Here is a 21,166-nt window from a genome sequence, read left to right on the forward strand (position 1 = left end):
GGAAAACTTCACAGAGGCAGCGACTTTTTCTTTAGCAGATAAAGAGAGGGAGAAAACATTTTAAATGGAGCACTCTGTATATAAAGGTTTAGAAGTATGAAGTAGCTTGATGTGTCTAGAGCAAACTTTGGCAAACTTTTTCTATAATGGGCCAGGTAGTTAATAGTTTAGGCTTTGTTGGCTATAAAGCCTGTCATAACAACTCAGCTCCTTATTTATAGTATGAAAGCAGCTATAGACAGTACATAAATGAGTGTTGTTATGTTCCAATAAAACTTGTTATTACAAAAACAAGCAACAAGCTGGGTTTGATCCATGGCCATTGTTTCCTGACCCCTGGGGTCTGGAGTATAGGTATCTGATAGGAAGGGAGAATGGCCAGAAAGCCGACTGTGAACTTAGTTTATAAGCAAGATTGTAAAAGGCCTTGAATGCAAGAATAAGAAGCTTAGACTTTATCCTGTTGGTAATAGGGAGCCATGAGATTTTAGGTAGGTATGTTGGTATAATTAGATTTGTACTTTACAAAGGTCATCCTGATGATGGACTAACAGAAGTGAGACTAGATGTACCAAGGTGAGTGTGAAATGACTGTCCTCTCCCTGCCCTTGAGCAATCGCTTCTAATCTCACTGAAGACAGATACTTCACTCTAAGACATCTATGTCCTTCTCTATAAAGGTCATTCATAGCTGTCGTAGTTAAAATGTGGGTCCTTGCTAGATGTTCAAGAGGTGAACAAGAGTTGGGAAGCTTCTCAGATATGGGGCATAAGTCTGTGCGTGTCGAGGAAGTGGGACTAGAGGTGGTGTGGTTTGGTGTGGGAGACGTGGAAGGTGAGCAGTGGGGAACAAGGCTGGAAAGGGGAGGGAGGAGTAATTGTTTCCAAGGAAGAACCCAAGAGAACTGCCCAAATCCCTGCACCCAAAGATGTGCTGCTCCTTTTCTGGCTTTCCATCAGTGAGTTCTAGAGAGATGTCTCCCCTCCTCTCTGCTCTCACTCACACCCCTCACTACTGCTTAACACTTGGGATGGGGTTGCATGCTTTGTGCCACAGCCAGGAAGATCACTTTTCTGAGCTCATAGAGCTAAATATACCTAGTGACAGCTGGTAGCTTGGCAGTTCAGAGAGCTATTAAGCTGTAGCTCTAGCCAATGCTGCATTCCCCATGGTAAGGCATAACTTTTAAGGAGCCTTCTTAGACCTCCCTGAGAGAAGACCTGCTTGTTCTAAGTCTGAAATAGTAAACCCTGTAGAGCCAAAAGTTGCCTCTTTGTTTTTTTTTCTCTTTCTTTCTTTTGTTCTTTTTGTTGCTTTTACACTTGGTCTTAAATCAGAGTTTAGCTATTAGCTGGATGTGGAACAGTGTTCAGAGTAATATGGTGGTAATGCCTACCTCAAGTATATTGAACATCAGAGTTTTGGTTCAACACTACATTCTTGTATGACATGTATATGGCTGGGTAACTGGGACCCTCTATCAGAGGGTGTATGTTTTTTTTTTTAGGGGAGGTAGACACATAATGAGACTGATAAGGGTATATACACAGGGACTGTGAAAACACAAAAGAGTCACTTTTGATCAAGAAACTTTTTTCTTTCATATCCTTATCTCACCCTCCTTCCAATGATAATTACAACTAACATTCAAGTTGTACTTTAAAACTTACAAATTGCTTGTGTGTACATGAGGAGTCATAAGCTCGGTGCCTCTGAGGGGCCAGGGGTATCATAACTGAGTATAAGTGCACATGCATGTATCTGTGAGTTGAGGGGAGGAAGCTGTGGCCAACTAGGAAACACATACATGCTTCTTCAGAAGGGGGCAGCTGCTGCTCAGCTCTGGCGATTGTTGCCAGGTACATGAGCCCAGGAGGAGTGGTACCAGGTGATGGGTTCTTGAGGTCCTCATTTCCCGCAACACCAGCTCCCTTGCCTCCAAGCTGCCCCAAAGTGCAACATACATAAAATACTCTTTAATATGGACAATGGATTTTTTCTTAATTTTAAGTAAAATGTGAATAAAATCATGTTCATAAAAATGTTGCATTTTAAAATTAATTCGTATTAAACAGTCTACATAAAAACAATGTGTTTGCTGTGCAAACACAATTTCAGGACAACTCCCTTTGCCACCATACTCCCTTCTAATCACATTGTTGCACTTTAGGCTCAGTGTGAAATTCTAAAGTTGTCACTGGAGCTCAGTGCTCCTAGATCTGTTGATTGTTGTTGTTGTTGTTTTTAGATAGCTTGAAAAGCTGGACTTTTTTTTGGTAAAGTTTTTGGTTTTTAAATATAGCTCCATTTATAAAATGCTCTACTGGCCATTAAAAGACATGTACGAAGGCAGTTTATGACTTCTGCAAACAGGTCTCAGTTAACCCTCATCACACTCAAATGAGAGGGATAATTAGCTCTTATTTTGAGGAGAAAATAGGGTCAGAGAGGCTAAGTAGCTTTGTTACCGGAGAGTGAGACTTTTCTCTTGGAGCATTATTGTCCAGGTTATTGACGTCTCGGACAAAGAATTGAGCAAGACACCGAAATATAGCAGAAAGGAAAAGCTTTATTAGAAGGGAAAGTACACTTCTAGACATGGAAGCGGACCTGGGCAAGAGAAGTATGGCTCAAAAGGCCTGGAAACAAAGCCTTTGGGGTTTTTATCCCTATTTGCTCTGGACACTTACATTTCTTAGAGGGGTGGGCTTTTTTGATTGACAACTAAGATTGATAGGACTCAGTGATTCATCATCATTTGCTTTCTGTGCATGTTTGTTCCCAGAATTCAGTCTGTTATAATGATATTAATGAACTGGGTATATGCATCATATTATAATGATGGTATAATAATCCTCAGGTGAGTTGAAGGTAACTGGGGTCTTCATTGCACAGGTGCAAGTGACTGGCTTAAACTGGTACCTAATTCTCTGCTCACTTGTTTCTTTCTATGAGTTACTCTAAGCCTAAAAATGCCTTCTGGCTTGCTTAATTGTGGGCAGATTAGGGTGGACCCCTGCTATGATAGGATGAGCTCAGTATCTTTGCAGGCAGACCCAAACCCCCCTAACTTTCCTGTCTCCTTTCTAAGAGCCATGAGCCCCCTTATTATTAGTATGGATGTTGAGGGTCGGGAGGCCTCCTCCTGTATCTGTTTTCTGCTGAGAAGGATCATCGTCCCTGCCTTTTGGGGTTCTATGGAGCTTTTCCTCTTTCTGCCTTAGTTCGGGTGAAGTCTTGGGTTTCCTGCTGAAGTACTGCCTCAGTTCCTTATCAACAACCAGAAGATCTGAGTCACCAGTTTCAGGGCAATTACCGGGATTTGAGGGAGAGGGCCTTTTTCCTAAAGAAAGGAGAGGAGAAAACTAGGTTTACTAAAAAAGATTAAGAACTCTGCAAGAGATATCCCATTTCATTTCTTGCTAAAAGATTAAGAATTTTACAAGTGATGACCCATATCGGCTTGCTCAAAAGTCACACAGGAAGTAGGAAGCCTGTTTCTATAGGTTCTGAACTCTTTATGTTTATAATACATCACTTTTCTTACTTTTAAGGCTTGACTGTTGCAGCTTTACTTTTTTTTGTTCTCTAAAGAGGTTCCACTCAGCCTCAGGCCCTTCCTTCATGTAGTTTCTGTCAGCCCACATTCTGCATTTGGCACCATCTTCTTGCTGCCCTTGTTTTCTGGCTCTACACTCCATTGCTTGTTTTGAGGCACCAGCAGAGCTTATATGTGAACCTCTATGCAGATTCTTTGTTTATTTTCTTCACATGAGCCTCTCTGCTCTCCATATACCTCAGAGTTCAGGCCTGGCAATTAAAAGCAGTCTACTTCTTGTTGGTTCCCTATAAGCAGCTGATATGTCTCACATGTATCCCAGAGTTAGTTGGTAATGGCAGAAAATACCCTTCCTTGGAGATTTTGGCGTTTCTGCTCCTAAGGCCTGCATACAGGATATGTGCTTCCTACTTTTAGATTAAGAGGGTCTGGGTTGGAGCCTAGGAAGACCAAAGTAGGGTATACCTTAGAGAACCTGATGAATCAAAACTAAGAAATTATAAGGATTACAGATTTGATCTCTTTAAAATATATCCCAAACCTCACAACTCCTCATTATTCCCACAGTACTTCCTTGTTTCAAACCACCATTAGCTCATACCTAGATTATTGCAATAGCCACCTGACTGGTTTTCCTGCATCTGCCCTTGCCTTTCTATAGTCTGCTTCTCCACACAACATTCAGAGAAATCCTTTTAAAAATGTAAATGTGATCATGTTGCACCTCTATTCAAATTCCTCCAACTTGCATCTAACAGTAAAAGTCAAATTCTTTATATTAGCCTACAGGGCCCTTTGTGATCGGGACACCTGTTGCTTCCCTGAGTTCCCCTCCTAAGAGTTCCTCTCCTCCTATTCACCACCTATTCTCATTTCTCTTCGGGCCACACAGGCGTCCTAGCTATTCTTTGAACAAACCAAGTCTTCTTGCTTCTGGGTCTTTGCATTTACCACCTCCATTCTTGGGATACTCTTCTTTCAGTTATTCTCTTGCCTTTCTTCAGGTATTTGCTTAAAAGTCACATTCTTAATGAGAACTTAATGAGAACTTCCGTAATTAAAAGGACAAACCACTAATATGCTACTCTTGGCATTTCCTATTCTTTTTTCCTGCTTTAAAGAAATTATTTTCTCTTTTACCCAGACAGGATGTTAGCATTACTGGTTCAAAGTCTGTGTACCCAAAGCTTTGAAAAGCCAAAACTTAAAACTTCAGAGTTTGGAGTAAGGAAAGGTTTATTGATCTGAGCCAATAGAGAAGATGGAAATCCTAACCCTGCCTGGTGTGTGAGGACTAGTGATCTCATCACTTGGAGCCCCAGTGAGAACAAGCAGACTCTCAATAAAACTAATAAAATTGTTTTATATTCATTCTGAAAAATAAGCAGCTGAAATTCAGAAGAAATATTCTGAGTTAGAAGAGCCATGGGAAGAGGGGGTCCAAACATTAGAAATAAACTTTTTAAAGTATAAAATACAGAGTATAATAAAATTGTCAAGTACTAGCACAAACATAAAAATATGGTTTAGTGCAAAAGAATAGAGACCCTAGAAATATACCCCATTACATGTAAGGACTTAATTTATTATTAAATCATGTTTTCCAAGAAGGAATGAAAGACAGATAATTTAATTAATGGGGTTGGGATAACTGGCTGGCAACTTGGAAAGAAAATGTCACGATCCACCACTTACAACATGTAATAAATTGAATGTTAGTTGGCCTAAAAGACTGACTATTGAAAAATAAAAAAATAAAAATACGTAGTTTACTTTCTAAGAGTTAACAAAAATCTCCTCGCTTTGGGCTCTTTGTCACTTACTTAATCCTTGTTAAAAAGTAGATTCTCTTAATTTCAAATGAGAGACTGGGGGACGGGAGAATCATATCAGAGGGTCTTGAATTTAGTTGTGGCCAGAGGGTGAAAAGAGCTGTTAAACATTTTTATGCGAGCACCACTTTTACAGCCTCATCTAATCAGAGGTCTTGACTTCAGTACACCATTCTAGCCTTCGTGGGAGTGTAGCTAGACCGTACCTATACTCCAGGTAGTAGAATGTATTAGAGCTGCATTCAAATATGTAGCCATTAGCCACATGTGGCCATTTAAATCTAAATTAATTTTTTTTAAATGTTATTCTTTAGTCACACAAGCCACATTATGAGTGCTCAATAGCCGTATGTACCTAGTGGCAGCTGTTTGGCAGGACAGATGTCGAATGTGTCCATCATTACAGAAAGTTGTATTGGACAGTGCTACGTTATAGTTGTGGTCATTGCCAAGTTCCTTGTGCTCAGCAGCCTATGCTCTGACTAGGTTGAGAATGTTCTAGTGTGGACTCTCTTCAAACTTCTCTCCTGGATCATTAAGTCCAGATGTCTTAATGTCTGCAAACCCAGGGAGGCAATTACTCCTTGATTATGGGTCTAGGGAATCTGGGACCATAATGTCAATCATTTATTCATTTTGTCAACAACATTTACTGACATTACTCTGGATTAGACCTTTTTTCCTGGACTCTGAAATAAGGAAAGATAGATAGGAGGACATTTCCTGAAAATCCTACTAAAATGTGCTCTGGTGAGAGTAGAATTACATATTTCTTTGATGTTTGAAGCTCTGTGGAAAGCAGCCAATGATCAGGGTTCAATCCTAGGAGTACTAATGAGGTTAAGAATCAGGCTGATTGAATATCTGTGAAGTTAATTACCAGTTAAATTTCTAAAAGCTTTGATTTCTTTTGTTTTTCTTCTTTCTTGTAAGAGTATATTATGAAAGAAATCCAGATAATTAAAGGACAGAATATGTAGTGCAGGGGAAAAATTTAGATTACACGGTCAGGCATCTTGGGTTGGAATACTACCTCTATCACTTATCAGCTGCAAACTTGAGCAAGCATTTCAGTTATCCAGCGCTGTATAATAAACTTCCGCAAAACTTAGTGGCCTATAACAACAACATTTATTTTGGCATTTATCTGCAATCTGGGCATGGCTCAACAGGGACAGCTCATCAGGTGAAGTGACTCAAAAGCTGGGGACTAGAATCACCTGAAGTTTCATTCACTCACATGTCTGACTCCTGGGCTGGAAGTCTCACAGCTGGGACTGCTCAGACATCTCTTTCCATCTCTATGTAGTCTTTTCACACGATCTCCCCAGCACTGGTGACTTCAGGGTAGCCAGGCTTCTTATAAGGTAGCTCAGGACTTCCAAGCCATATGTCATAAAGGGGAGAGAGCGAGGTGGACTCCATATTGCCTTTTCTAACCTACCTTTGGAAGTCGACATCACTGCTGCTGCATTCTGTTGGAAGATGAGTCACTAACATCAGACGATATTCAAGAGGAGGGGAATTTACCTTTTGTGGGGGGGATTGTCAAAGAATTGTGGACATATATTAAAACCATCGCGGCAAATAATTTAACCTTTCTAAATAAACCTAATGTGATTTAGGGCCAATTGCTTTATCTTTTGAGAATATTACTGTTCTCATTTGTAACATTTGTGTGACAATTCATTGGTTGTGAGTATTAGATGAGAAAATGTTGTAGAAGTTCTTGGAATATTGTTTAGTGTATAAATAAGTGCTCAAAAATTATTAATTTTTCCTTTCCTTTCTTCTAGCTTATTGAATTCTGGTTAACTATCATTTATTATCTTTCCATAATTAAAAAATGAGGAAGGAATTTCTTACTCATATTTATTTATTTATTCATTCAAGTGAAACATAACAAAGCAGAAAAAGCTGTCTTGTTGGCAACCAGGACATAGGTGCATGGAAGGATACATGAGTGATGTGATATACTTGTGCATTGGGTGGATGGGTGTCCTGTGGATAGCTAAGTGACCCACGTGGAGATCTTAGTCACTGGCTCCTGGGTATCTTTTGTGACTTGTGTGCTTTTCCCTTGCAGTTCCTGAGGGAAGACCTCAATTACCATGACCCGACGGTGAAACACAGCACCTTTCATGGTGAGGATAAGCTCATCAGTGTGGAGGACCTATGGAAGGCATGGAAGTCTTCGGAAGGTAATAGGCAGCCTGGTTGTCAATTCTAGGTGCTGGCAGGCTTAGAGAAGAGAGAAGTTGGGGAGCAACTCGGCCTTGAAAGGACATGAGTATAAAATGCTTAGTAAAGAGCAAATTATCGAAATGGTTCTAAATTCAGTCAGTGAATAAAAATGAATATAATCACTGTGCTGGGAATGGAGGAAGGTGCTCCAGAGATGGGGATGTTCTTCACTAGAATTGTAATTGAATTCCATCCCATCCCTACCTCTCTCCTCACCAGCTTTCCCCTCTCCCCAAGTTTCTGCTGCTTCATCTCTAGAGATAGGGAGCTTGCTGGCCTTTTGAGACAGCCCCTTTTTTGGTCCAAGCTCTGCTGAGTTCTAGATGATTTAAAGATTAGATGGAAGTAAGGTGATTGCTGTCCTGAGTTTTCTCTTTTCTAGGTTAAATAGTCCTAGTTCTTTGAAGAAAACATGTTTTCTCAGCCTCCTTCTCATCTTGGTTTCCTGCCTGTGAACACTTTTGTTAATTTCTTTCTTAGGTAATGGCTCCTAGTGTTGGACACAGACCTCCCAGGTGTGGTTTGATCAACACAGAATTGACCAGGACTATTAGCTTTTCAATTCTGGACCTGTACATCTATTAGTGCAGTCTGATTAGACACTGGGGCCTTGAGTAGTCACATGACTCTGCTGACTCATGTTGAACTTATTAAATAAAAACATTAGATCTTTTTCATGTATAAAACTGCTAAACCATGGTTACCATTTTTTTTTTCTGGAGCATTTGCTTCAGAGTTCTGAGTGAAAGGGCATATCTAGTTATATGAGACTTGACAGGGAAAGGAAAAACAGGGCTTTTGCCTCCTCTCTCTTTTTAACTAGAGCTTCCTTTGATATTAACAAGGTTGGAAGCAATCTCTTCCCTGCTCTTAGGGTAGGTCTTGATGCTAAGAAGGGTTAAACAAAAGTGATCAACAGACTCCCTGGTTTTGCAGATGAGGAACCTCAGGCCTAGATTTCTAAAGTTACTTTTCATTGTGGAGCCAGGACTTAGACTTGAGCCTTCTGCTGTCTAGGCCAGCACCTTTCCATACTATCCTGATTTGAAAACACTGGTCTGGTGATAGAGACCATTTTTGGTAGGAATGAGACAATTTCTATTTGTGTTTAAATTGTTACCTAAGATTATATAATTTAGATCTGGAAGGGATCATCTATAATGTAGATGGAAAGCATTAGATTTGAAGCAGAAAGACTTGGATTCTAATCCTGGTTCTAGGATGAGCTGGCTAATAGTTCTTGTTAACTCTGTGTTTTTTATCAGTTTAGAAGAAGCATAATTAGCTATACAGACAGCTTTCTGGAAATCTTTAGAAGCTGAATTTCTTGTGGGGGCTTCTGTTTAATGGTTCCTGAGCAACTTGGGCTGTCTACTGATGAGAGGTCTAGCAGTGAAATGATCTTTGGAATTATACCAGCACTGCCAGGAAAATTCTTCTTTTAGTACCATTTAATTTTAGTTTACTTCTTTTTCTATAATAACGTGAAGACATGGCGCCTGGATTTTAAGAGTGGGTTTCATAAGTAGGGACTTAGAATGAAAGATGGCAGGGAGAGCATTCCTGGCTTTCTCTGAAAGCTCACACAGAAATAGCTGGGGAAGGAAAGTGATCAAGAAAGGACAGAAACAGAGGGACTAAATCATAATACTAGAAAACAACCTAAGACAATTTTCTGGTAAGAACTTTATTTCTGGCTGGCCTTAGCAACTATTTGGAACACTTCTAAGTGTATTCTAAATGACAGGAAGATGGAAGACAACGGAATGTGTTTTTAGGAGTTGGTTTTCATTACTGATGAGAAAAAAAAAAAAACTCAATTGTAAACCAAAATTAATTTTAGACTGTAATTAAGAATTAAAAGCATTTATTTTAGTGAAAGGAACTACATCCCAAAGACACAGATTCAGGTAGCAACCTAGATTGTGTTCTCCTGAGACAAAGGGGAGGCCACCTTTTATAGTGAAAGTTCCCCACCCAATTTCCCAGTTAAGTCATTTTATGTAAATAGGTACCCAAATTGTGCAGTTATGATTGGATAAGGCAGATCTTAGTCTGTTGGTAAAAAGACAAACCAGGGCTTCCCTGCAGTGGTTGATTCAGACCATGTAAACAAGCAGGGCAAAAGTATGGGAAGCCAAGAGTTCAGTCTGAGGTTCTTCCCAGCGTACAGAGTACCCGAGAAGCCCCTGTCAGCAAGTAGTTGCTAGGCTCTTATTATTAATAAAATATGGGCCCTCATTTGACTATGGGGAATCCATGTCAGCAGATAAACTCCTCAGGGTTCACATCAAATAAATCTTTCTTCTTGGGGTCCACACAATGCACAGTGATCTAGCTCACAGCTAGATTGAGAAGTGATATTTATATACAATTTTAGGATTTGCTACCCATGTGTCATACCTGGTGGTTTGACATACTAAAAGAGAGAATCTTCTTGTATATTAGTCTTTCCAACAATTTGCTTCATTTTTCAGAGCAGGTCTCCTAATCTCTCTGGAGTGATGATTTCCAGAGCTATGAAAAGCACATAATATTCTGGCACTGGTTCAAACTGGTTGGTCTGAGTTTCACTAGATAATGTAGATATCAGCAGTGTTGACTTGTGTTCAGAATGTTAACTGGCTAACGTCAGTACCATCTATGTGATTAGTGTTGTTAAGATTTCTGACTAATGTTGGAACCCAGTCTTTCTCTGTGTGATTTAGATTTTAGCAGAAAAGTCTGATAATCTCTACATTAGCCAGCTCTGGACTTTAATAATAAAAACAAATCAGTAACTGCCATAATATTTATGTAGTGTTTTATGTAGTGTTTTGTATGTGCTAGGCACTGTTCTGAGTGCTTTACATATAATAATTCATGTATTTCTCACAAAAACCTTATGAAGTGTAAATACTATGATTTAATATTTAGTATATTTCCTTATCTTCATTTACTAGCAGATGAGAAAAATGAGTCAGAGGAGTCATTAAGTGAAATAATGTAATATGATTATGTCACTAACCACCCAGAATTAGTGCTTACTTCACAAGTTAAGGGCACAGTCCCCCGAAAGACTGCACTTACTTCAGACACAAAACTAACCACAAGCTTTGGGTGTTTCCAGGCCAGCTGTACTCTGACCAACTGGCTACAGAATCATGGGTTTTTCATTATAAAGTCTCACAATTAGGAGCAGCCAAAAGAAGAGATTGATAAGGTGAGGTTCTGGGATGGTCCTGAATGTGGGGCTTCTGTTTCCTTTCCCTATGGAATTAGAACATATTACCCTACTGGCCCATCGCTCATTAGTATGTTTGCTAACCAGAAAGCTCAACTGAGCTTCAGTGTGCAGAGTTTTTATTGGGGTCCTATTATGTAAGCATGATTGACCGAATCATTGGCTGCATGATGGAACTCAATCTATAGTTCCCTATTCTTCTCTGAAGATTGGGCTGATATCACCTGGCTCAAAGCCCTGATCCTCTAGTCACTGATTGGTCTTTTTGGTGACTAGCACCCATCCAGAGTCATCTTACTAGCATGAACTCAAATGTGATCCTGTGAGCCCACAATGAATAACAAAGATATTCCTGTCACCAGGGAAATTGACGTGAAGATAAAGACCAGCCAAATGATTATACAGAATAAAAGCATTAAGTAAGGAAGAGCTAAACAAGCATAACTGAGGAAGGATCAAGAACAAGGGCAGCTCCAGGGATCCTATCAGCAGGGACTCAGGCATTGGCCTTTTCTACTCTTAGATGTCTCAGCTTCATTAATTTCTCATCTCTAAGTGTCTTTGCTCAAGAATCAGGTACTGTGGAGGGAGAATCAGATGGCATAGTTTGGATCACACACTTATGTAGGGGAGTGATAGTGAGAGAGTATATTTGGGAGTCGGAGAGTTGCTGCAAATTCTAATCTCTCTTAAGACACTGTGAGGTAGGGGGAATGGCAGTTCTTGAAAGGAAAGGATGTCAGGTAGATTTTGTAGAATCTTTGGGATTAGAACTGTTGTTTACATATTTGAGTCAGTGGAAACATTAACAGTGCTCTTTGTTACTGCGAGAGGTGGTGCGAGGCACTGACGTAAGAGGATTCTCCTGTAAAGAATGGCTTCCCTTCTTCTAAGCAAAATGTTTCATTACTGTTTCTTCTCCCTTTTCCTGGACACTAGATTTTAAAGGATGCTATATGCCAAACAAAGCATATTTCTTAAGTAATAATTTCTTTCCTTATTTTTATGGATCAAAAATCTTAACCATCAATTATGATTCCAACTAATGTGATTCCAGCTAAGAGCAAAAGAACCTGATATTCTAGTGTGACTCTGAACTTTGCCCTGAGAAAATGTTTATTTTCTAGTAGGCTTTTGGAAATACTGAAATAAGCTTGCAGATTTCCAATTCTATTTGTGCAATTCTTTGTAGGACAAGATTTTTCACAGGAAGCAGTGGAACAGTACTGTAGAATTAGAATGCTTTTACAGAGGCAACCCAGTAGATCTAATCTCTCTCTGTTGACATAACACAATGGGACCAGGTGGCATTGGACTTCTGTCTAAACCATTTCAAAAGTCAGATCAATATAAAAGAGTTGGCAACCCTTTTTTACTTTTGCATAAAGCCAATGAGAATGTTTATTCTGTTCTTTAGCTTTTTAAAGATTACTTTGCCAAGTTAATCTTCAAGTACTTTAGTTAAATACATCAACCATTAGTTTGTTGTTGCATTTTGGTGTATGTGAGGTAGGACAGAAAGATACGATTACCTTTTTGCTCTTACATTTTTTTCAGATAAAAAACAACTACCATCAATGCAGTGATTTAACACTTATCACAGTTATTTTCTATTTATATTAAATAGCTACTTGAGGATAAAAGGTCATACTTGTATTCCCATTTAATAAAGGAAACTGAGCATCTTTCACCCATTTCTGTGATTAAGTCCTGAGTATTCTACCTCTTTAATATAGTTTTTGTGCATCTCTGTGATACTGCCTTAGCTCAACTTCATCTTTTTGAAAGATTCATTGTGTTGTAATTGACAATACAATAAGGTGTAAATATTTAAAGTGTACAATTTAAAAAGTTTTAACACATATATACAACTGTGAAACTATCACCACAATCAAGATAGTGAATATATTCATCACCCCTTAAAGATTTCTCACAGATCTTTGTGATCTCTCCTCTGTGCCTCCCCAGACTGATTTCAGCCACTATGTTAGTTTCCATTTTTATAGAGTTGTATAAATGAAATCATGTAATATGTACTTAAGAAGAATTCTTGCTTCTTTCACTCAACATAATTATTTTGATTCATTCATGCAGCATATATATAAAGGGTTCATCTATTTTTATTGCAAAGTAGTATTACACTGAATAGATATACCAAGATTTATTTTTATTCATTTACTTGTTGATAGACATTTGAGTTGTTTCCAGATTTTGTCTATTACAAATAAAGCTGCTGCGAACATTCACGTACAAGTCTTTGTATGGATATGTATTTTCTTTTCTCTTAGGTAAATACCTAGGAATGGAACACTTAGATTATATGGTAGGTTTGTATTTTTAAGAAACTGTCAAACTTTTTCTGAAGTAGTTGTATCATTTTACATTCCCACCAGCAGTATATGAATCTTTCAGTTTTTTCATGTCCTTGTTAACACTTGTTATGGTCATTCTTAATTTTAGCCATTCTAATAGTGTAGTGATATCTCATAGTAGTTTTTTTATTTCTTTTGTATTTATCTAATAACTAAGGATATTGGACATCTTTTCATGTTTAGATTGCCATTCATTTATCTTCTTTGGTGGATTATCTGTTCAAATCTTTTGCCTATTTTTTAAATTGGGTTGTTTTTTTCATTGTTGAGTTTTGAGAGTTTTAAAAAATATATTCTAGATATAAATCCTTTTGGGATATATGCTTTGAAAAGACTTTTCTCTCAGTGTATGGCTTATCTTTCATTTAACTGTGTCTTTTGAAGAACAGAAAGTTTTAATTTCTCTGAAGTTCAATCCATCAATTTGTTCTCTTATGGTTCATATTTTTAGTGTCATATATAGGGAATTCTTATCTAACCCAATGTCACAAAAACATTTTCTCCTATATTTTCTTCTATAAGTTTTATAGTTTTAGGTCTTACATTTAGGCCTATTATCTGTTTTGTATTAATTTTTGTATATGGTATTAAGTGTGGATCCTAGTGTTTTTTTTGTGTGTGTGTGCTTATGGATGTCCCAACCATTTGCTGAAAATTCTGTCCTTTCTCCACTGCATTGCCTTGAACCTTTTGTCAAAAATCAGTGTGTATAATTGTGGATTTTTTTCTGTACTCTCTATACAGATCTACTATTCTATTTGTCTGTCTTTACGTAAATACCAATAATGTACTGATGACAATAGTCATAATAATTCTTTCAGTCAGGTAATAGTGTTAGCCCTCCAACTTTGTTTTTCTTTTCAAAGCTGTTTTGGCTATATGTATTTGGATCAGCTTGTCAGTTTCTATAAAACAGCCTCCTGGGATTTTGATTAGATTTGCATTGACTCTATAGATCAATTTGAGAGAACTGACATCTTAACAATATGGAGTTTCTGACTCATGAACAATGTATGTTTCTCCATTTATTTAAGAGATAAGCTTTCAGTAATATTTTGTAGATTTTAGTATATAGGTCTTTCATATCTTCTGTCAGATTTATCTCTAAATATTTTATAGGTTTTGATGCTGTTATAAATAGTATTTTTAAAAATTGCGGTAAAATATGCAAAATGTAAAATTTATCGTGTAAATGTATTGTAAAAAAATCCTGATTGTTGTTTATATATATAAATATAATTAATTTTTTTATATTGGTCTTATATTCTACAACTTTGCTAAACTCACTTATTAGTAAGATGTCATCAGATTTTCAACTTAGACAATCATGTCTTCTAGTAAAGAAAGTTTTTTCCCCTAATCTGGAGGCCTTTTTTTAAAAAAATCTTTTTCTTGCGTTATTTCCCTGGGTAGTATATTTAGTACGGTGTTAAAGAGAAGTGATAAGAGCAGACCTCTTGTTTCTAATCTTAGAGGGAAAGTGTTTTTCCTCTTTCACAGTATATACAAAATTTAGAGAAAATACCATTTCTTCTGAATTATATAAAATCAAAACTCTAAACAAGTACTGCTTTAAGACTCACATTATATTTTAACATAACTTATAGTAGTTTTCTTTAAATCTGAATTAGCTCAGATTTGTCAGTATAATATAATTTTACGAAGACCAACAATCACAACCACTTTAGTACTTGATAGAATTTTGATATTTGATAATCACTGCATATTTAATTGACAGCATTCAGTTAAAATATAAGTATAGCTTTCATTCATCAAAGAAAATACTTTATTCAAGTTCTTGAAATCAATTTGAGGAGTTATGTTAGGTTCGAAATGAAGAAAAAGCCAAGTTGAAATATGGAAACAAAATTTTCATATGGTGAAAGCTGAAATCAATGTATACATTCTAATCAAAGATCTGTCCGTCACATGTGGCATTTTTCAAGCTTTTAAGAGTCTACTAGGCCAAACTCTTTGCTGCCTTTACTGCTTCGGCTTTGCTTTTTCCCTTTCTTTTCTTTCACTTTGCCTTCGGCGTTTTTCTTTGCCTCTGGTTCATCCATATAGGGTACTACTGTCCATGCTGGTCCAGTAGACTTTTTGTTTCTCTTAATAAGTTTTCATTTCTATGTTATCGTTTTCATTTTTCACCATACATTGGGTTTTCTCTTCACAATGTTCAGGGACCACCACAGTTGATCTCTCTTGAACATCGTTCATTGAAACATCATGACCTACTTTAAAAATACTTTTAAGTCTGCTAAGCTCGTTCGGGGCATTCTTTTTTCTCTTTTCAGCACACACTTTCCTTTCTCCATTTACTTTGTAAGCTTTTAACCATATTTTATCTGAAAAACCTCACAAACTCACAGTTTGCATGCTCACGATGACCAGCATTTATGGGTTTTTAAAAAACCCTTTATCAGATCGAAGAAGCTACTTTCTTTTCCTAGTTTGCTGAGAGCTTTTTTCAGAATGGATGCTGGATCTTATCAAGTGAGTTTTCTCTGTCCATTGCCTGGTTTTTCTATTTTCACTTATTAATACGGTGAATTATATTGATTAATTTTTGAATATTAAGCCAACCTTGTATTCTTGGGATAAACCTTACTTGGTCATGATGCATTGTCCTCTTATTTACTAAAAATTCATTTCAAATTTTTGTTTCTTTATTAATAAGGGATATTGGTTTGTAGTTTTACTTGTAAAAGTTTGTTTTTGGTATCAGGATAATGCAGGCCTCATAGAATGAGTTGGGAAATATTCTTCAGTTTCAGAAGAGTTCATGTAGAATTGGTATGATTTTTCCTTAAATATTTGGTAGAATTCACCAATAAAGCCATATGAGCCTGGAGTTTTCTTTGTGGGAAGATTTTTAATGATAGTGTCAGTTCTTTTAATAGGTATAGGACTATTCAGGTTATTTACTTCTTCAAAAAGCTTTTGTAGTTTGTGTCTTCAAGGAATTTGTCCATTTTATCATGTTGTCAGATTTACTGGTATACATAACATTCCATTATTATTATTTTAATATATCTAAAATCTATAATGTCTCATTCCTGATATATATATTTTTAACCGATCAGTCTTATTAGATGTTTATTAATTTGGTTGATTTACCAGAGAACCAGTGTTTGGTTTTAAGAATTTTCTCTATTGTTTCTATTTCATTGTTTTTTACTTTTATCTTATTTTCTTTCTTCTGCTTACTTTTCTAGTTTATTAAGGTAGAGGCTAAGGTCACTGATTTGAGACCTTTCTTTTTTCGAATATAGACATTTAGTGCTATAAATTTTCCCTAGTGCTATTTTAGCAGCATTTCACAGATTCTGGTATATTGTGTTTTTTGTTTGTTTGTTTGTTTTTACCAATTTATTTTAGAGTAAAAATACCTAAAATGAAAATACAACTGGTGGTAAATGCTTATTTTCACTGTCTGATATAGTCTTTAATAACTTAGTGTCTCCTAATGATGTGTTCCAATTTGAGGGATCATTTTTGCTCTGGAAATGCATACCACCAAAATCAGTCTTACCTCTTAAATCCAGCTAGTATTGGTTCTTCACTATGTTAGATGATATATTTTGTTTTTATTTTTATTCAGCTCATTGTTTAGGTTTGAGTCCATTATCTTGCTTTGTTTTTCATTTTTCCCCTTTCCTCTTTTCTTAGCCTTCTTTTAAATTAAGGAGCATTTTTTATATGATTCTATTTATCTTTGTTGGCTTAACTCTTTGTTTTGTTATTTTAGTGGTTGCTTCAGGAGATAAAATATGCATCTTTAACTTATTACAATCTACCCTTAAGAGATATTATTATACTTTGTCTCACATATAAGAACCTTACAAAAGTGTATTTCCATTCCTTCCTTCTCAACTTTAGTTCCACTCTGTACTATAGCCTGGAAATTCTCTCAAAGTCATAAGCTGGGGCAATTGTATGACTTGCCTCATTTGTTTACCATTGCTCAAAGATCACTGTCCTTCACAGGCTGATCCAGTGTCTTGAAAACCATTGTTTCAAATATATATATAAATATATATATTTAGTTATTTAAGAAGAGATGGTAAATTTCATCCTTGTTACTTCGTCTTGGTCTGAAGCAGAAATCTCAGCTTAATCATCTTCCTATCCCAGTCTAGCTCTATTGCAGTCTGTCCTATAATTGGTTCCAGAGAGATCTTTCTAAAATAAATATTGGACTGGGTCTCTGCTTACATTTTTCAGTGGCTCCCCATTTTTTATTCTTTTTTAAATAATGAAACAAACATGCTAGGACACCACATTTCTAGGCGGGAGAAATAGTCTTAAATAAAACCTGGATAAATAAAGATATTACTAGAGATGCTATATAAATTCTAGTGTAATTATTAGTAATATATTGTTTTGAGAAGATAAATATTGGCTTTCCTTTTGGCATGTAACACTTGAGTTTGTATAGAATTTGCAGAAAACTTAGGTCACAACTACTGTCTCATTTGGTACTCAACAAAATAAGGTACTGAAAACTCAGTGGTGTTTATGAGATAAATTATTATAGGAACCCCATTGATTTTTTTATGTTTTTCTATGAGATGTTAGTCAGATACATTAAAATTAAATGTCCATTTGTAATCTCAAAATGAATTACCTTAGCTTAGAAAAAAAGATCAATATGTTCATATAAATAAAAATCTGGTGATCTTTTATGTCTTGAGTTTCTTTATATTTTAATGCTGCAATTTCTTCATCATTCCTTATTTAACTTTGTAGTGTTAGACCCCAAAGTTACTGTTTCTCTCCCATAATTCACGCAAACATGCCTGCATGAAAAAGTAATGAGTACTTTCTATATACCAGACATTGTGCTACATTAGTTTAGAATGCTAGGCCCATGCTTATTTTTGTGATTCACTTGATTTCTTATTTTCAACTACTCTTCATCACGTCTCTTTCTTTGTAGCTGCTGCTGATTTATCTACAGTTACTAGAATATATCATTCTCTATTTTTATACTGTAGAGAAGAGGGAAAATTCCCCTTTCCCTCCTCTGGTTCTTTCTGGATCTCCAAAGAATCAAATCAACAGGAGGCATATTGAGAAGAGAATATCAAATTTAATATCATGTGCACGGGAACTTGGCATTCATAAGAGAGTTAGATACAGATAGACAAGGGATTTGAGGTATATAAGGCATCCTGAGCCAGGGATGAAGTAAGGTGACTTGGAGGCTTCAAAAAGTCCTTGCAGGATGAGGAACAGACCTTTAGTAAGTAGAAGTTTGTCCTGCTCTATAGATAGGTCAAAAGAAGTTATCTCTGATAATCTCCTATGGACAGGCCTGTAATTCAGATTCTTCTAGGCAGTTAAGAGCAGGTTTCTCTTGAGCCTGAAGCTAAAATTGCCTTTAGCTCAATGTAATCTGCATACCACCAAAGCACATCTTTGGGTGGCTTGTTCTGGACCCACACAGTTCCTTGAGCTTCTCTAGAGTTTTTCTGGGGCCCAACTGACTCATGAGAAGAAGAGGCAAAGTGATGTCTTTCTTGCTGTGGATACCATGCCCTGTTGCTCATCCATCTTCTGTACTCAGTCCACCAGCTATTTACATCCACAGGAATGAAGACTATTTCAGGCTCTTTTGCACTGTCTAGATGTTGCACTGTCTAGACGTTGCCAGGGTTTGATATGCTGGAATAAGGGGATGTTTGGTCTGCACCTGACCTGTTGCAAAAGAGGTTAGTAAGAGCAAGAAGTAGATTGAAAGGGAGATCATAATGGAAGCTTAGAGAGTAAGAAAGTGGAATAGATAGACAGGTACGCTCTAGTCAGCTTTCTGATTAAAAAATATAGAAAGTTATTATTAAAAATGGGTTTTTTAAAGTGCATATACATAAGGAGGGTGTCAGTAGGGAGTGAGGATAAATGGAAGCCATTTTTTGATCCATGATCTTGGGAAAAGCAGTGGTACCATCTGCTTCTGGGGCCTGTGAATTTGCCTGGAAGTCCTTAGTTTAATAAAGTCACCTGTTGGGACTGCCTCCCAGTTGTCTTGGGAGCAATGATGATGTGGGTCTATTTTGGCGTGGCTTGCATAGGATCCAGAAGGACTTTTATTTTGATGGCAGTGTAGGTGATCACCAGTACTTCATAAGGTCCTTCCCATTGAGATGGCAGCACATGTTTTCTTCTAAAGACTTCAGTGTACACTCAGTCTCCTGATAGAAAGGGATGGCAAGGCTTGTCTGTCGACATGGGACACACCTCTTTTACCTGTTGATGACTTGCTTCAAATATACTAGTTAGTTTGTATATATGGTTAGCTAGTCACAGTATCAAATTGTTCACTTAAGTTTCTGTAATGTTCACTTAATCCATGAGTGGAGAGTTTAAAGATGCTAGTAGGCATTGGGTGTCCAAAACCTGTTTCACAAGGGGTTAATCTGTGTCTCCTATTGGGAGTATTCCAGACCTTTATGAGGGCCAAGAGCAGTACTTCTGGCCATTTAAGTCCAGTTTCTTAACAGATTTTTTCCCCTAGAGTCCTTTTAATGTGTGGACTTTTGCATTCCACTTGCCCCAATGATTGAGAATGATGTAGGGTATGAAATTTCAATGAGTACCCCAGAGTTTTTGCAAGCAGGTTGTTTATCTCTGCTGTAAAATGAATTACTTGGTCTGATTTAACCCATAAAAGAATACCAAACTGAGGTATAATCTCAAGTATTAATTTCTTTGCCACTGTAGTAGCATCAGCATGTCTAATTGGATAGCATTCGGTCCACCCACTAAACATGTAGACAATCCCCAAACAGTGAGAATAGCTTAAAACTGGGGGCAAGTCTATAAAATCCATTTGGAGTGGCTCAAAGGGTAATGTTGGTCTAGGAGGACTTCCTGAGGTACATTATTTCTTGGAGGAATTTGTTGAGATTTACAAGTAGTACATTGGGAAATAATTTGGCCAGAAATTTTGTGGATGCCAGGCAAAACCAACTGTATTTTAGTTCCATAATTATCCCTCATCTGCTCATACATCCCATTTGGTAGGATATAAGTGCAAGCCAAAAAGCTAAAAGAAAAGGAGCTATACGAAGTCCGTTTGGCCCAGTGTATAATCCATCAGATAATTGTTTGGCGCTCTTTTGTACCCATTTGTCTTTTTCAGATTGTGGAGTGTTTGCCTGGTAGTTAATAACATCAGTGAAGGATAAAAGCAGTTTTAAAAATTGGGTGGAGAAAGGATAAGGGGATCCATTTTGAACTAAATATTTAGCAGCTCTGTCAGCTGATTATTATCTAAAGATACAGTATCTGTCTCCTTAATAAGGGCTGAACAGTGGACAATAGCAATTTTACAAGGTAGATGAATGGCTTATTAATAGGGCAGCAGTTATATACCCATTAGCAATAGGGAGACCTGCAGAAGTTAAGAATAAGAATCCATGGGATTTCCAAGTTATGCCAACAACGTGACAGACTCCTAAGGCATATCTTGAATCTGTGTGAATAGTGGCAGTTTTTCCTTCAGCCAGTGCACAAGCTCTAGTAAGAGCTATGAGTTTGGCAATGTGGGCTGACTTTACCATGGGCAAAGAATATGCCTCAAGTGCTTCATGTGGGGAAACAATGGCAAAGCCAGTTATTGTGTTTCCCCAGAAATTTTATTTATAGGAGCCATCACAAAATAAAAGTAGTCTGGTTTGTCTAAAGAGATGTCTGCGAGATCCTCGCATGACTTTGAGACTATTCTATAGCTGACAGGCAATCCTGTGGGCTATTGTGGGGCTGTTCAGCATCAGGAAGGGGTAGTATAGTAGCTGGATTCACCGTTACAATGGTATAAGATGATGGAAGGATTAGTGCAAAGTACCTGTTCACAGATGGTCTGTGGTTGTGTGGAGAGGTGCTATGTCCTGTGACCTTGTAACATATCAGACACAGCATGGGGGAAAA

At 37.2% G+C, this 21,166-nt stretch overlaps 1 protein-coding gene and 1 pseudogene across 2 annotated transcripts in view; one reads left to right on the forward strand and one right to left on the reverse strand.

Moving 5' to 3' along the window:
• The window catches only part of STIM1 (stromal interaction molecule 1), a 173,675-nt gene that overhangs the window by 106,438 nt on the left and 46,071 nt on the right, over positions 1 to 21,166 (forward strand). For both annotated transcript variants that reach the window (XM_016157946.2, XM_016157947.2), the window contains exon 3: positions 7,479 to 7,593. In XM_016157946.2, coding sequence (XP_016013432.1) covers positions 7,479 to 7,593 — 115 coding nt within the window. The remainder of the gene's footprint in view (positions 1 to 7,478; positions 7,594 to 21,166) is intronic.
• On the reverse strand, positions 15,192 to 15,572 carry LOC118602865 (annotated as a pseudogene).

The sequence above is a fragment of the Rousettus aegyptiacus genome, unplaced genomic scaffold (assembly GCF_014176215.1).
Source record: "Rousettus aegyptiacus isolate mRouAeg1 unplaced genomic scaffold, mRouAeg1.p scaffold_m13_p_5, whole genome shotgun sequence".
In the NCBI taxonomy this organism is placed as follows: Eukaryota; Metazoa; Chordata; class Mammalia; order Chiroptera; family Pteropodidae; genus Rousettus; species Rousettus aegyptiacus.